Source organism: Coregonus clupeaformis, chromosome 15, assembly GCF_020615455.1.
Source record: "Coregonus clupeaformis isolate EN_2021a chromosome 15, ASM2061545v1, whole genome shotgun sequence".
Lineage (NCBI taxonomy): Eukaryota > Metazoa > Chordata > Actinopteri > Salmoniformes > Salmonidae > Coregonus > Coregonus clupeaformis.
In genome coordinates, this window is record NC_059206.1 from 44,084,645 (window position 1) to 44,102,031 (window position 17,387).

The 17,387-nt window shown below is 43.4% G+C and overlaps 2 protein-coding genes across 4 annotated transcripts; one reads left to right on the forward strand and one right to left on the reverse strand.

Annotated features, from left to right (window-relative positions):
* The first annotated feature begins 1,878 nt into the window (after window positions 1-1,878).
* LOC121582361 lies at window positions 1,879-4,052 on the forward strand. The gene is made up of 2 exons (XM_041898095.2): window positions 1,879-2,278; window positions 2,966-4,052. Exons 1-2 carry the CDS (start codon window positions 2,032-2,034, stop codon window positions 3,766-3,768), a joined length of 1,050 nt encoding a protein of 349 aa, XP_041754029.1. The 5' UTR covers window positions 1,879-2,031; the 3' UTR covers window positions 3,769-4,052.
* An 809-nt stretch (window positions 4,053-4,861) lies between these two features.
* Window positions 4,862-7,572, reverse strand: LOC121582366 (E3 ubiquitin-protein ligase RNF185). 3 transcript variants are annotated; one of them, XM_041898102.2, is made up of 7 exons: window positions 7,470-7,572; window positions 6,877-7,106; window positions 6,552-6,570; window positions 6,283-6,395; window positions 6,106-6,160; window positions 5,540-5,657; window positions 4,862-5,400 (listed from the first exon to the last, which is right to left on the reverse strand). In XM_041898102.2, the coding sequence occupies exons 2-7, from the start codon at window positions 7,050-7,052 to the stop codon at window positions 5,303-5,305; spliced, it is 579 nt and encodes a 192-aa protein (XP_041754036.1). In that variant the 5' UTR covers window positions 7,053-7,106; window positions 7,470-7,572; the 3' UTR covers window positions 4,862-5,302. The 3 variants fall into 3 exon arrangements, with proteins under 3 accessions (XP_041754036.1, XP_041754034.1, XP_041754035.1); XM_041898100.2 differs by having other exon boundaries at window positions 7,391-7,571; XM_041898101.2 differs by lacking the exon at window positions 7,470-7,572 and adding an exon at window positions 7,238-7,378.
* Between the last annotated feature and the right edge of the window lie 9,815 nt (window positions 7,573-17,387).

A 17,387-nucleotide genomic window follows, 5' to 3' on the forward strand; every position in this document is an offset into this window, starting at 1 on the left:
GTTACAATCTTTGGTGAATTGATGGAATGTAAAGGGAAGGTGTGAACTGCAGAGATCATGCCTGCTTCTCTCTACACTGCTTAATGTCAACATTTTGTGCCCCTTGCTTTTTGGGGCTACTTTGCTTTAGAAGTCTATTTGAAAAGTGCTTTTTTAATTCCTGGTACATCCCACATGAATAGCAATAGTGAGAAACAAGGAAGGACGTTTATAGAAACAAGCAAGGAATCGGAGATACAAATGACTGCAACTTTCAACCGGCATAGAGGCTGTCTCACAGCACATTATTAGGGTATTAGATGTCACTGCATGAATCTGGACATCTATATTTAGCCATCTAATCTGATTAACCCTCTGCTTGTCTATTTATGATCTTAGGTCATCATAGCATTTTATATAACAGGGGGTTACTCATTTCTTATAGAAGGATTCAGTTGTTATCATTCTAATTAGTTAGGAGAGTGATTGGCAGTAGACAACAGTTTGGAGACAAATGAAGCAAAGTGAGATGATCTATGCAGCAATGATGTGAATGGATATTAAACAGGGACCTGTCTTGTGTCTTTATACCCAGGGGACAGAAGCTCAGGAGGCAGCAGGAACAAAAGGCAAGTGAGCAGGAGCTGCAGTGGATCAACTTGCTTCTCTCTGCCTTCTGCAACCCAGCATGTGAAATGGTGGATGAGAATACGGTGGCAGTCTGTGTCCAACAGACACCTGCTGAAGAGGAGGACAGGGTGCAAGAGGAAGCGGAGGGGAACATGGTGGTGGAAAGGTTGGGTGGACAAGGGAGGTGGAGGGGGTGGGTGGGGACCCCTTTATGGACCAGGCAGGTACCCCTGAGATGTGAGAGGAGCAGGGTGGACAGATGTGTTGTGGAATTATGCCATTTCTCTTTTTTTTCAAATGTACCATTCTCATTCAAATAATGGGAATGGTACAGAGGTCTCGGGACTGCTTGAGTTGTAGGAGCAATGGAAGATGTATCTACACAAGGTGTAATTATGGGTCTCCAGTGGTAAAGGCTAGTACTATGTTGAATACATGCTAGTAAAGGCCTACAGTATTTATACTGAACAAAAATATAAACACAACATGCAACAATTTCAACGATTTTACTGAGTTTCAGCTCATATAAGGAAATCAGTCAATTGAAATAAATAAATTAGGCCCTAATCTATGGATTTCACATGACTGGGCAGGGGCGCAGCCATGGGTGGGCCTGGTAGGGCATAGGCCCACCCACTGGGGAGCCAGACCCAGTCAATCAGAATACGTTTTTCCCCACAAAAGGGCTTTATTACAGACAGAAATACTCCTCAGTTTCATCAGCTGTCCGGGTGGCTGATCTAAAACGATCCTGCAGGTGAAGAAGCCGGATGTGGAGGTCCTGAGCTGGCGTGTTTACATGTGGTCTGCGGTTGTGAGGCCGGTTGGACGTACAGCCAAATTCTCTAAAATGACATTGGAGGCGGTTTATGGTAGAGAAATTAACATTCAATTCTCTGGCAACAGCTCTGGTGGACATTCCTGCAGTCAGTATGCCAATTGCATGCTCCCTCAAAACTTGAGACACCTGTGGCATTGTGTTGTGACAAAACTGCACGTTTTAGAGTGGCCTTTTATTGTCCCCAGCACAATGTGCACCTGAGTAATGATCATGCTGTTTGATCAGCATCTTGATATGCCACACCTGTCAGGTGGATGGATTATCTTGGCAAAGAAGAAATGCTCACTAACAGGGATGTAAACACATTTGTGCACAACATTTGAGAGAAGTAAGCTTTTTGTGGGTATGGAACATTTCTGGGATCTTTTATTTCAGCTCATAAAACATGGGACCAAGACTTTACATGTTGCCTTTATATTTTAGTAAACTGTAGTAAACTGTTACTTTTTTATTAACATTTAGATTAAATTATGCTTTCTAAATTAATTAAACATCCCATCGCATTATATTTTATAATTTTCCTGTAGCTCTTGTGATGAGTAGGCATATCACAGATGACGTGAGACGGGTAGCGCAGGGACATGCATGCGGCAGCGGATCGGCTCGCGATATTCTGTACATACCGCTTTGACGTAACCACGCGCCATACAGTCGGAAAGGCGGGAGACCGTTGCTTCCGCGTGTGTCAAGAAGTCAAGATGGACGAAAAGTTGATATTGTCCGTTTTTAATTTTCCTGAGCTGTATAATAAAACGTTGCCAGATTACCGCAATGGTGACACAAGATCACTTGCTTGGGGGAGAATCAGCGCATTGACAGCTCTTCCAGGTGAGCTATGGTAGCCTATTTCTACAAATCATCAAGTCACGTTGACACAAATGTTTTAGCTTGCTAGTTGTAAGCAAGCTGACTTGTTTGTCAAGTTTGTTTATATTATATGTTTTCAATCACGTGAGTAGCATATGAGTACGGTGAGTTAACAGCACCTCACTGCAAGAACCGCGTGAATCGTATTGTAGTCAATGGGGAGGCAGCGGCCGACGAAGTCGTGAGCGCAGCGCAGACGGCAGACACCGCCGCACAGGGAGGGACTTTTTTTTCCGTTCCCAACAGCTCGATGAGACACGAGTAACATTACTTGAGGCATCGTATTTTCCACGATTAATGACATTAGCTACCAATTAATCACTGATAGAAAAAATGTCGAAGTAGCCTGTGGACATTTTGATATCAAATGGAGAGCACTACAAATTAGTACCAACTCAATGGTAGATCCTTCTATTTAGTTTATAAGTAGGAACCCGATGAGGCTCCATCAATGGGATAGAAAGAGGTGTTCAATCACCTCTTAACGTTATCTGAATATTTTTTTCAATAAATAGTTATATTCATAGTACTTTAGAAAGATTATTTAGTGTGGTCAAATATTCTGCATGTTTAGCTTGTTCGATATCAAATGCATAAAACAATATATTATTTTGAGTATGATGAATCTATATTGATTTATCCCTTTAGCTGAAGAGTGCAAAAGGAAATGGAAGAATCTGAGAGACCGATACTTCAAGGAAGTACGACAGGAGAAGAGGATTAAGGAGGAAGCAGGGGAGCTCACCCCCAGCCGATGGAAATACAGACAACTTCTGATCTTTCTTCAACCATTCATTAAACCCAGAAACAGCAATGTGGACCCTGCCAACCTGGAAAGCCCTGATACAATCAATAAAAGCACACAGAGTGAAATAGAACCTGTCAAAACACTCAACACAGCCCTGGAGAACGACATGAAAACCCCTAGCACCCAGGTTGGCACCATGTCACAGCTAGCTTTTGTGACCCAGCTGTCCCCAGGGCAACAAGGAACCCAGATGGCCCAGCTGTCTTTTCTGGCCAAGCTTCCACCAGGCACCCAGATATTCCCAGGGCCCCAGACATCTGCAGCGCTCCAGTCATCAACATACACAACCAGGAAGAGGCCTCAGACAAGACAACCTGCTTCACCATGTTCCTCAACCACTCCCTCTAAGCGCTCCGCTAAGAACAGGAGGCTGCTGGCCAAAGAGAAAGATCTCAGATCAGATTCCACGATCCCTAACCGGCAGTGTGACGAGGATGAGATGTTTCTCCTCAGCTTCGTTCCTGCTTTGAAGAGGCTTGCCCCACAAAAAAGATGTGAGACCAAAATGAAGATCCAACAGATTATGTATGAGGCCGAGTTTAGTATGGATCAACCAGTGACTGTCAATGACCCACCGGTGACAGTGTCCCTAGATCAGCCAGTGACAGTGTCCAAAGAACTGCCAGAGCAAGAGACGTCGTAACTCATTAATTATTGTAGGTCGACAGGGGTTGTTCTCAGGAGGTTTAGATATTCTTTCTTTTGTCCGAAAGTATTTTTTCTAAAATATATATATTTTTAAATCTCTCTCCTAATGAACATGAAGAGGCAAGTTATTCATGTTCTGTTTTTGGAATATCGCATTTTTGGTGGTATCAGAGGTACAACAAATAACCAAATATATATTTTTTTACAGATGATCTAATTTTGCTGTTATGAATGCAAGTTGTTAACCCAATTGAAAATAAAATGGGCTGTTATTCTGTTTCTAATTTTGAACGTTAATTTGTCTGGCATTTAGTGGTCAAAGCCTGATGAGAAACACATTGACTACCCATATAAAGGTGGAATTAATGTTTAGGTAACGAGCTCTCTCAGTAGGTTATGAGGCAAACAGTCTTTATTACAGATGCTAATGCTATTCTAACCATCCATTGTTAATCTAATAATCCACTATATATATTTTACAATATGTATTTTAGAATAAATTAGTGAGAAAAAGTTGTAAAGTAAACAAGACAACAAATGAAATAGAAATTAGAGGGAGAACACTAAAAAATAACTGCATCAGTTACTCATGCATATTATCATGACCGTCACCTTGCTAGTTGTGTCAGGTTAAAGAACTATATCCATTTGATACCTTTTGCATATTTTTTTCCCAAGCTCTTTACTATGTATGCTATAGAAGCATTTGCATTAGAATTCTGCATTTTCCAAATAAATAATAGTCTTACAAGTGGCAGACAATGACAGTATCATTCAATAAAAAATAACTCCTTTAAATTGTCTCAACTTTCATCCTTCAATTTTATAACCTTAAGAGAAGGTATCCACTTATTTTCTGAAACATAAGAAATAGTTAACAAAATAGCTCCTAGGGCAACTGAGGACATACTGGTATAGTATGTCATTAAAGAACTTAAACCCATACCAATACTGCTCTTCTGGACTATTCCCCTGCTGACACCACACATAAAAATGCACCACTATTGTTTATATGGCTTCATACTGGTAGTGGTACCCAAAAGGCAATTGTTGTGTCAATAATTTAAAAGTATCACCAATGATACATCTCTTCCTGAATTGATATATCATATTTAGTTCAGAAACAGGACATACCACTTGTAATCTATATCCATACAAGCACAGAGGGTACATCTGGTAGCTTACATTTACCGATTTGCCATCTCTCTTTTAGTATCTGGTTCTATATTGCCAACCAGGTACACTTAAATGTCTATTGAAAACATAATAACCTTGATGGAAATGAGAGGCAGGGCCATTTTAAGTTTACACCATTAGTTGTTCGAACAAAACTATTTCAGACTTCTGTAGGATTCATAGTACAGGTGTAATCAAACAGTAGTTATCTCGATTACTAAAATTAAATAAATGGCTAATCAAGTCAAGAAGTCAATACTTAAATGCGGAAAATGACAAAAATCAAACAAGTATCTGGAAACAGAGTATTAAGAACTGTCCAACTTGAGCCTTGGTCCTGACCGCACAGACATTTATGCGATTAGCAGCCAAAACATGATCACCAGAGCCACAAATAGAAAGAGTCGAGACAGGAACTGTTCATCCATGTGTTGGGGGGTCCCAGGGGCAGCTGTGTGGGGGGGAACAAGTGGAGAGAGATTACTTTAACAGGTGAACAACTGCTTTTCAAGGTAGAGGGGGCCATTCACAATAATTTTGATCAAACATTGTTACAATACACAATGGGCAAACCTGCAGAACTAAAGTACCTGGGGGTGGTCTTCCATCATTGATGTTAAAAGCTGTAGCGAAAATGCCAAATGGAAAGGCACCAATGCCAAAAGACATCTGGAATCCTCCATCGCCAAAGCCGAAACCCTGAAATCCCTGTAATGGGAAAAAAGATAACCTTACAGTAACATTGCATTGACAGGGTTATAAAATGACTATGCAATATGTACAAAAAAACATGATTTTAACATGTGTTTCGAGGGAGAGTTGATGCAATCGTTAGTGCCGTGTTGTCATTCTCAAGGGGTCATAGAGAGCCTTTCTCTCTTACTCCTCAGATAGAGCTTAATAGGTCCCAGTGGAAAAGGTAATTCTGCTAATGAATTAGGCTATGGGCAGGATTGCACTACAGCAACTACACAATCCCATGTAATAGTTTCATCATGAATGGGTAGTGCAATACAGCAGCCAACATTGCAAACAGGTGGTACACAGTAGAACCAACTGGTTGAACTTCTCACATTCTTGCTAAATAATTACACAGTCTGAAAAGTGAGAGTATAGGCTTGGTGATGATAGAGCTGTTGTATTACACAGTACTTACACCACGATTTTCAGGCTCTGGCCTCTGTCCTTGTGGTCGAGGAGGCGTTCGCTCCCTATAACAATGAGAGATAAGTTGTTTACAGCAGTAGTTTGGGATGTAAAATTCAGAGTAGAGAACTGAGGATTGTATGGAAACTGTGCCCCTTGCTTTCATGTTTTGAGTGCATCAACCCACCTTGGGTCTTGTTGGCCCGTGCTTCCCCTGCCATATAGTGGGATGACTTTGTCTCGACTGATGCCTGCTTTGCACACTGGACATACTTGTCTGTTTGGTCTGGTCTCCAACCACTGCATAAACATGGGGGGTGGGGGCAATTCAGACATCCCTGGTTAAGATTGCATGATACATTCAGAGAAGCAGTCAAACATCCCTTGGGAAAGGGTCAGGTGACAGCTGATCATGACAGTGGTTGTGTAAAATAAATGAGGTATCAACTGACTTACCTGATGTAAGCAGGGCCAACTAGATGCGCAAGGGGACAGGGAAGGTAAGGGATAGAATAATTAGATGACAGTCAAGTCATAGCATCTCATCATTCATCCTGAAATCTGAAGATTGCACTACGAAAATAAAAAATGGCATCAATAACATTTCCCCATATGCAACTAACATGACGTGAAATAACAAGACCACAGAGATACATTAAAATTACTATATTTAATTATGTGAACAAGACCCTCTCCCGAGTACAGGCAACCAGATAATAAGGATGAATGCCCCTCAATCAATCACAAATACAGAACACTGTCAAGACAAGAGGGTGCTTACCAAAAGAGATGCCCACACAGACTGATCACTGCATCCTTGGAGGTGTCCAGGCAGATGTTGCATTCAAATGTGCTGTCCTGATTGCCACCCTCCCCCGCTGTCGAGCTGCTGGAACCGGGGCTGGGGTTCTCAGTGGCAGTCGAGGCAGCGGCTGTTGGAGGGGCAGCGCTAGCCATTGTCTCACAGATCAGGATGTAGAGTGAGGTGATGTAACTAGCCGACCCCCTTGCCTGTAAATTAGCATGTGTAAATTAATCCAAACAGATGAGAATCAATATTTCCGAAGTCGAACTAGGTTACAATAGCTAAATGTTCAGAGAAATGTTGCTCAACAATGCTCCAACGGCGTTAGTAACATTACCACATAGACTGACGCAGCAGATAGATCCAGTGGCTAGCTAGTTCAGCAAAACATGTATGCTAATGCTAGCTAGCGAGAAGAATGTAGCAGTAGCTATTAGTTTAGCTAACGTTACATAGCTAGCTATATCAACACCAAAAGACAATTGACTACCTCCTTGCTTTCATCAAACAAATCCTCGGTGTCGTGGGTAGAGTTATTTAGCTAGCTATGTAGAAAGCCACCTATTCACCCAAGTTGCCAAGTTAAATTCCACTTTTAGTTTCAGATGATTGCGTCACTGTATTATTCGGAAGTTGTGTGGTGATGATTAGGGATACACAGATTGGTTGCCCTAGTCTCAGGTCGTCACGAGTTCTTATTATTCTTCTTCTTCTTCTGTGGATTTTATATGGCGGTTGTCAACCAACTTTAAGGTGCATTACCGCCACCAACTGGAGTGTGGATCAGAGACGGTGAAGGTCTCAATCCGACCCAATAATCTCGTCTCCCTAAGGAAACGAAATACTTAATTAAATACTACACCCCCTGCCCCCACCTTTTCCTGGATCTTATACAGGTGTCGTCCCTTACTCTCCCTGTTCCACAACTCTTGCCACTTATTTTTAACCACTGTTCTTATTAATCCCTTGGTTTCTGCTTTACTGATTGACAATTCCATCTCAATATTAGGATGTTTAAAAGCCTGTTTGGCAATAATATCCACTTCCTTGTTCCCCTCAACTCACACATGAGCTGGTACCAAGAGGAACATCACAAATACCCCCATCTGTTTCACCCTATACAAACACTGCAAAACTTCATACAATACATCCTGTCTGCTCTGAGACACACATGAATTTAAGCTCATCATTGCTGCACTGGTGTCAGAGCAGATGACTACCCTGTCTGGCCTTACCTCCTCCACCCACTCTGCAGCCAATAGTATGGCCGTCACTGCCACCTTAAACTCAGGAACACTAAAAGCTGGTCCTGTCCTCCCTGTTTTAGGGTCCTTAGATCCATCTGTGAATATATTCAAGAAAGCATAGTATTGTGTTCTTAAATGTTCACTTACAACTGAATCTACTCCTTCCTCAACATTTCTTACCCTCTCAAGCAATCCCAGTTCTATCACTGGTTGAGGGAGAAACCAAGGTGGGATAGCAGGAAGAACCACAGAGGGGCTAAACTCCCTCCAAAACAACCCCTTCTCTCTCGCCATGCAATTGCCTATCCACCCAAAGCTTGTATTCAGATTTTGTTCATGTTTCCAGCACTCTAGGAACACCTTTTTTTGTAGAATGTGAACCTTATGTCCTTGTAGATTTACCCAATATGTCATGGCTAGCTGTTGTCTTCTTAACTTTAACGGCATCTCTCCCAACTCTACCTGTATCACTGCTACTGGGGAGGTCCTGAGTGCTCCACAACATATTCTTAGGACTTGGGCCTCGATAACATCCAGTTTTTTAAAAAGACGTCTGAGCTGCTGATCCATATGCTATACTTCCATAATCCATTGATGACCTTAACAGCGCTATACAGTGCCTTGCAAAAGTATTCATCCCCCTTGGCGTTTTTCCTATTTTGTTGCATTACAACCTGTAATTTAAATTGATTTTTAATTCGATTTCATGTAATGGACATACACAAAATAGTCCAAATTGGTGAAGTGAAATGAAAAAAATAACTTGTTTCAAAAAATTCAAAAAAATAAATAACGGAAAAGTGATGCGTGCATATGTATTCACCCCCTTCGCTATGAAGCCCCTAAATAAGATCTGGTGAAACCAATTACCTTCAGAAGTCACATAATTAGTTAAATAAAGTGTCACATGATCTGTCACATGATCTCAGTATATATACACCTGTTCTGAAAGGCCCCAGAGTCTGCAACACCACTAAGCAAGGGGCACCACCAAGCAAGCGGCACCATGAAGACCAAGGAGCTCTCCAAACAGGTCAGGGACAAAGTTGTGGAGAAGTACAGATCAGGGTTGGGTTATAAAAAAATATCAGAAGCTTTGAACATCCCACGGAGCACCATTAAATCTATTATTAAAAAATTGAAATAATATGGCACCACAACAAACCTGCCAAGAGAGGGCTGCCCACCAAAACTCACGGACCAGGCAAGGAGGGCATTAATCAGAGAAGCAACAAAGACACCAAAGATAACCCTGAAGGAGCTGCAAAGCTCCACAGCGGAGATTGGAGTATCTGTCCATAGGACCACTTTAAGCAGTACACTCCACAGAGCTGGGCTTTACGGAAGAGTGGCCAGAAAAAAGCCATTGCTTAAAGAAAAAAATAAGCCAACACGTTTGGTGTTTACCAAAAGGCATGTGGGAGACTCCCCAAACATATGGAAGAAGGTACTCTGGTCAGATGAGACTAAAATTGAGCTTTTTGGCCATCAAGGAAAACGCTATGTCTGGCGCAAACCCAACACCTCTCATCACCCCGAGAACACCATCCATGCATGGTGGTGGCAGCATCATGCTGTGGGGATGTTTTTCATCGGCAGGGACTGGGAAACTGGTCAGAATTGAAGGAATGATGGATGGCGCTAAATACAGGGAAATTCTTGAGGGAAACCTGTTTCAGTCTTCCAGAGATTTGAGACTGGGACGGAGGTTCACCTTCCAGCAGGACAATGACCCTAAGCATACTGCTAAAGCAACACTTGAGTGGTTTAAGGGGAAACATTTAAATGTCTTGGAATGGCCTAGTCAAAGCCCAGACCTCAATCCAATTGAGAATCTGTGGTATGACTTAAATATTGCTGTACACCAGCGGAACCCATCCAACTTGAAGGAGCTGGAGCAGTTTTGCCTTGAAGAATGGGCAAACATCCCAGTGGCTAGATGTACCAAGCTTATAGAGACATACCCCAAGAGACTTGCAGCTGTAATTGTTGCAAAAGGTGGCTCTACAAAGTATTGACTTTGGGGGGGTGAATAGTTATGCACGCTCAAGTTTTCTGTTTTTTTGTCATATTTCTTGTTTGTTTCACAAAAAATATATATTTTCCATTTTCAAAGTGGTAGGCATGTTGTGTAAATCAAATGATACAAACCCCCCAAAAATCCATTTTAATTCCAGGTTATAAGGCAACAAAATAGGAAAAATGGCAAGGGGGTGAATACTTTCGTAAGCCACTGTATATATCATTTTCAACGCCATTCTCTCTGCCCCCACTCCATTCCTGACAAGCAACACATCACATTCAATATTTCCTTTCATTTGACAACTACTCTGTTAATATGCTCCAAACCAGACCCCCAGGAGTGTCAAACCAGACCCCCAGGAACCTAAATCCTCCCACCCTCTCCAGATTCCTTCCATACAACTTCAATTATATTTCCTCCCCAACCTTCCTTCTAGAAAAAAACACAGTCTGTGTTTTCTCAACTGAAAACTTGAAGCCCCACCTGAGGGACCACTGCTCTACTTCACTAATCGCTTCTTGAACTCTTCTGGCTGTATGGGTAATATTTCTCCCTTTTTTCCACAGCACTCCATCATCCGCAAACAATGGCCTCCCAATATCAGGTCTCACCTGAGAGAATACATCATCAATCATAATGGAGAACAACAAAGGACTAATGGTGACATTAGTCCTCTACTCTCCAGAAAGTAAGTCAGCCTTTCCGTTATCATCCTTTCCATAAATTTACATACGTGAGATGTCAACGCTATCGGCCTATAGCTTGAAGTACTAGTAGGGTCTTTCCCAGGTTTCCGTATTGGCACCACTACCGCCTTCTTCCAGTTTCCCTTCCTGCCACACCTTATTGTAAAGGCCCAATACTTTCCCCATTGCAGTGTCACTGAGATGAGCCATCATGATGTAACACATCTCATCCTTCCCAGGAGATGTTACCGCAGATTTATCTAATGCTCTCTTCATCTCAGCCAAGGTAAAAGGGGCATTCAATGCATCTCCCACCATCTCTCTCTAATCCAGGACCCCCGGATGTTCTCCTCTGACCCTCTCTCTCCCATGCTACCCCTCTTCTGTCAGATTATTTGAGCTGTGCACCTTCACAAATGCCTGGGCTAACATCTCTGGAACTTGTCTGTCGGCCCTGCATTAAAGAACATAATTGGTTAAAGAAAATGTTCATTTAAGGACCAAAGGATTGACAGTCGTCCCATATAGGTTGCAAAATAGTTTGGAAGAGATTTTTGACGTACCGATTCCATGGCATAGTGTTTATGAACTGATACGCAAAACGACGCCGGATTCAAAACTTACAATTTTTCAATTTACATTATTATACAAAATTCTTGCTACCAATAGAATGGTATTTATATGGTGGATACAATCTTACCAGCTCTGCAGATTGTGCTGCGAAGAGACAGGATCATTAGATCATTTGTTTTGGTACTGTCCATTTGTAGCTTGTTTTTGGACACAGGTCCAGGAATGGCTAAAGGATTGCAATATTTACCTGGAGCTAACCCTGTAGATAGCACTACTGGGTGATCTGAAAAGTCATAGTCAATCGATCAATAATATAATAATACTTTTAGCAAAAAAAAATATTTTCAATTTACAATCTGTAGAAACAATGAGAATAGAAGGGTTCAGAACTTTTGTAAAACATCACAGTACAGTTGAAAAATATATGGTGTGACGTCACGAGAGGCTACACAGCTTTCAGCGGGATTGCTCAAGTAGTGCAAGGAGACAAGGTTCAAACAAAACAAGGATTTTATTATAGGTCTTGGGAAATTAACGAAAATATAACAAAATTCTGTTCTCTTGTGGCTCTTTAAGGGTTAACAGTTCAGGGATGTCTCTTCCACATCCAAAATCATAATTCTCACTCGCTCAGATAACTTTTCCCCAGCCTTACTGTAGTCCACGTTGCAGCTAGTGGCCAACCCAGCAAAAAGTCCTTCCAAATGTCTCTCACGTATTTCCACAGGTGCATATATCCAAAGGTGAGTATTTCCCAAAGGTAAGTATCTCCAAATCCTTATATTCCTCATGGAAGTGGACGTGCAGCACTCTTGTCCTCCAGAGAGCCCAGGTTGGAGACTGTGTCTCTTCACCCCCCCACACCCTCCCTCAGTGTGTCTCTTCCCTTCCCAAACCTTCAGCTCATCAGCTCCTCATTTGTTTCAGCTGCGTGGGAAGATTGGCCATAGAGGGGTGGAGTTCCCGACCATACCAGCAGATGGAGCCATAGCTGTCTGGGTTTGCAGCCACCTCAGGGGGATGTAACGTCCCTCCAGGACACAGCCTCTCGTGACATCACACATCCCCCTCCTCGGGACCGACGTCCTCGTCGGGTAAAGGCAGCGAAGAAGGCATCACGCCGGGAGAGGGCGTCCGCATTGCCGTGGTGCTTGCCAGACTGCTCTCTCTTCAACTCCTCCAACTCTAGGACCAGGGACTCAGCCTCCTGTTGTCTCTCCTTGAGTTTCTTACTGAACGCATCAGCCTTGGTTTTAGCAGAGTTTAGCTTCTGTTGAGCAGCTTTCAGTTCCTTCTCTCTCTCTGCCTCCGCATTCTTCATCTTGTTCTCCAACACCTTGTACTTCTCCTCTGCCTTCTTCTGGACCTCCTTACTACTGCGCAGGGTCTCCTCACACTCCTCGATGGTCCTGCGCAGCCTCTCCAGCTCCTCCTGTTGCTTAGGGAAGGAGCTCTGTTGGAGTTTAGCCTGGAGGATATCTAACTCTTCTGTCTTCATGTCTAACTGTTGCTTTAACAAACGATACCTCTCAGCGGTCCCCTTCAGACCAGACAGTTCTTTGTCCAGATTCTGTAGCTCCGTCTCTGTGTCGGTCTGGGCACCTGCCATCCCTAACAGAGCCCGGGCGGGAGTGAGTAACTCGGAGGATTGCACCGGAGCCTTCCCAGGATGAGTCTTGCCTCTCCGTTTCCGAGGTACTCGGGTTATCCTCTCCTGAGACTCTCTCCAGAGTGGGTAAAAGGCTGGGCAGTCTCGTCCAATTAGGACAGGGACGGGAGGGAATCAACCACCCCCGCCGTCGTGTGTATGGTTCCCCGTGTGCTGGTCATTGTAAGTTCAGTAATGGGGTATTCTCTGGTGTCCCCATGGACACAGGAAACTGGGAGGACTTTCCCCGGGGTCAGACACGTTGGGCCCACCAAATCCTTACGCACCAGGGTGGCCCGGCTACCAGAATCCAGTAAGGCCTCCACATCATGGTGATTCACAGTTACCGGGCAGGTGGGGGGGTCGATCTGGGCCGCCATCTACGACTCCCAAGAGCGAGGCAAAACGGTGTGTGGGTGCTGAGCTGGAGGACTCTGCAGTGGGCATAGGTTCATCGGCTGGTTTCCCACACTGCCAGGAGATATGTCCCATCTCCCCACACCGGTAACACTGTCGAGTTTCCCCCTCCTGGTGTACTCTTCTTGGACCCGCCTGGTTTCTGGCTCCCCCTGGAGCCGGGATAAGTCCTGACGTGGCTGGGTTCGAGACCTTGGGGTCCTTTGGACGGGTTCTTCCCATTTGTGGTGGGGCCGCACTCCTGGGGTCTTTTCGGGAAGCATTCAGCATCTCCGCTGTGGCCTGGTACTTTTCCACAGCTTCCACGGTCAGATCAGCCGTGGTCAAGGCCTGTTGACTGATGAACCGTTTTGCCTCATAAGGCAGGGCGCGTAGGTAACGATCCACCACAACGGCCTCCACCACCGCCGCTGCTGTATTCCTCTGCGGATCCAGCCATTTCCTTGCGATTCGGACAAGTTCATGCATCTGCACCCGAGGAGGTTGGTCTGGTTGGAAGGTCCAGCTGTGAAAGCGCTGGGCCATACCAAACTTTGTGAGTCCATATCTGCTGAGGATCTCAGACTTCAGGGCATCATAGTCAGTCACCTGGTCAGGGCCCAGGTCCCGGACAGCATTCAGCGATTCCCCGGTTAGAAAGGGGGCTAACAGACCAACCCACTGTTGCTTGGGCCAGGCTTCCCTAGTGGCCGTGGCCTCAAATGCATGCAGGTATGCCTCAATGTCATCGGTAGCTCCCATCTTAGATATAAAGTCACTTGCCTTTATTGGGCGGGTATTTTGGACCACCCTCTGTCTCTGCAACTGCAATTCCTCTGCCTTCAGAAGGTTGGCTTTCTTTTGCTCCTCCAAGAGAGCCACGTTTGCTTGCATCTGGGCTTGCTGGCCAGCAACAAGGGCTTTCAATATGTCCTCCATTTCAGTCGGCGGGAGCCTACGGCCAACTTGGAAAACTGGGTGATCAAACCTTCGGTATCCTCCTCTGACATGCACTATTAACGCTTGAGCGTGCCCGTATTCTCCACCATCTGTGACGTCACGAGAGGCTACACAGCTTTCAGCGGGATTGCTCAAGTAGTGCAAGGAGACAAGGTTCAAACAAAACAAGGATTTTATTATAGGTCTTGGGAAATTAACGAAAATATAACAAAATTCTGTTCTCTTGTGGCTCTTTAAGGGTTAACAGTTCAGGGATGTCTCTTCCACATCCAAAATCATAATTCTCACTCGCTCAGATAACTTTTCCCCAGCCTTACTGTAGTCCACGTTGCAGCTAGTGGCCAACCCAGCAAAAAGTCCTTCCAAATGTCTCTCACGTATTTCCACAGGTGCATATATCCAAAGGTGAGTATTTCCCAAAGGTAAGTATCTCCAAATCCTTATATTCCTCATGGAAGTGGACGTGCAGCACTCTTGTCCTCCAGAGAGCCCAGGTTGGAGACTGTGTCTCTTCACCCCCCACACCCTCCCTCAGTGTGTCTCTTCCCTTCCCAAACCTTCAGCTCATCAGCTCCTGATTTGTTTCAGCTGCGTGGGAAGATTGGCCATAGAGGGGTGGAGTTCCCGACCATACCAGCAGATGGAGCCATAGCTGTCTGGGTTTGCAGCCACCTCAGGGGGATGTAACGTCCCTCCAGGACACAGCCTCTCGTGACATCACAATGGCAAATAGAAATCCAATATGGATGGTGTAAAGAGATAGATGGGAGGTGTTGAATGGAGTTGAAGGATGGGACTAATAACTACTAACAACAACTAATAACAACAAGATAACTAAAGTAAAGCATACTGTGTCCATAATAAGTATATACAGTTGAAGTCGGAAGTTTACATACACTTAGGTTGGAGTCATTAAAACTTGTTTTTCAACCACTCCACAAATTTCTTTTTAACAAATTATAGTTTTGGCAAGTCGGTTAGGACATCTACTTTGTGCATGACACAAGTAATTTTTCCAACAATTGTTTACAGACAGATTATTTCACTTATAATTCACTGTATCACAATTCCAGTGCGTCAGAAGTTTACATACACTAAATTGACTGTGCCTTTAAACAGCTTGGAAAATACCAGAAAATGATGTCATGGCTTTAGAAGCTTCTGATAGGCTAATTGACATCATTTGAGTCAATTGGAGGTGTATCTGTGGATGTATTTCAAGGCCTACCTTCAAACTCAGTGCCTCTTTGCTTGACATCATGGGAAAATCAAAAGAAATCAGCCAAGACCTCAGAATATTTGGGGAGCAATTTCCAAACGGCTGAAGGTAGCACGTTCATCTGTACAAACAATAGTACGCAAGTATAAACACCATGGGACCACGCAGCCGTCGTACCGCTCAGGAAGGAGACGCGTTCTGTCTCCTAGAGATGAACGTACTTTGGTGCGAAAAGTGCAAATCAATCCCAGAACAACAGCAAAGGACCTTGTGAAGATGCTGGAGGAAACCGGTACAAAAGTATCTATATCCACAGTAAAACGAGTCCTATATCGACATAACCTGAAAGGCCGCTCAGCAAGGAAGAAGCCACTGCTCCAAAACCGCCATAAAAAAGCCAGACCTTTTGGAGAAATGTCCTCTGCTCTGATGAAACAAAAATAGAACTGTTTGGCCATTATGACCATCGTTATGTTTGGAGGAAAAAGGGTGATGCTTGCAAGCCGAAGAACACCATCCCAACCATGAAGCACGGGGGAGGCAGCATCATGCTGTGGGGGTGCTTTGCTGCAGGAGGGACTGGTGCACTTCACAAAATAGATGGCATCATGAGGAAGGAAAATTATGTGGATAGATTGAAGCAACATCTCAAGACATCAGTCAGGAAGTTAAAGCTTGGTCGCAAATGGGTCTTCCAAATGGACAATGACCCCAAGCATACTTCCAAAGTTGTGACAAAATGGCTTAAGGACAACAAAGTCAAGGTATTGGAGTGGCCATCACAAAGCCCTGACCTCAATCCTATAGAAAATTTGTGGGCAGAACTGAAAAAGCGTGTGCGAGCAAGGAGGCCTACAAACCTGACTCAGTTACACCAGCTCTGTCAGGAGGAACGGGCCAAAATTTACCCAATTTATTGTGGGAAGCTTGTGGAAGGCTACCCGAAATGTTTGACCCAAGTTAAACAATTTAAAGGCAATGCTACCAAATACTAATTGAGTGTATGTAAACTTCTGACCCACTGGGAATGTGATGAAAGAAATAAAAGTTGAAATAAATCATTCTCTCTACTATTATTCTGGCATTTCACATTCTTAAAATAAAGTGGTGATCCTAACTGACCTAAGACAGGGAATTTTTACTAGGATTAAATGTCAGGAATTGTGAAAAACTGAGTTTAAATGTATTTGGCTAAGGTGTATGTAAACTTCCGACATCAACTGTAGGTTATAGGTTGAGAGCTTTTGTGAAAGAGCATAGTTATAAAGATATGGCATATCGAAGCAAACTGGATGGACATCATGAAAATGATCGGAGAGGTTGAGGGTAGAGGAAGTTCAGGAGTAAAAACAAACAAAATAGAATTATTGTAAAATTCCCTGTGTCCATAAAATGTATATAGTATGTATAAGCTGGAAGTAGAGGCCTAAGCATTGTTGTTCATTAGTTTACTCCAATTAGGGAAGGGGTGGTGGGGTTGGAAAGTAATTAAGGGAAATATATTTTACAAAAGGATATGTATATATATATATATGTATTTATATGTACAGTGGGGAGAACAAATATTTGATACACTGCCGATTTTGCAGGTTTTCCTACTTACAAAGCATGTAGAGGTCTGTCATTTTTATCATAGGTACACTTCAACTGTGAGAGATGGAATCTAAAACAAAAATCCAGAAAATCACATTGTATGATTTTTAAGTAATTAATTTGCATTTTATTGCGTGACATA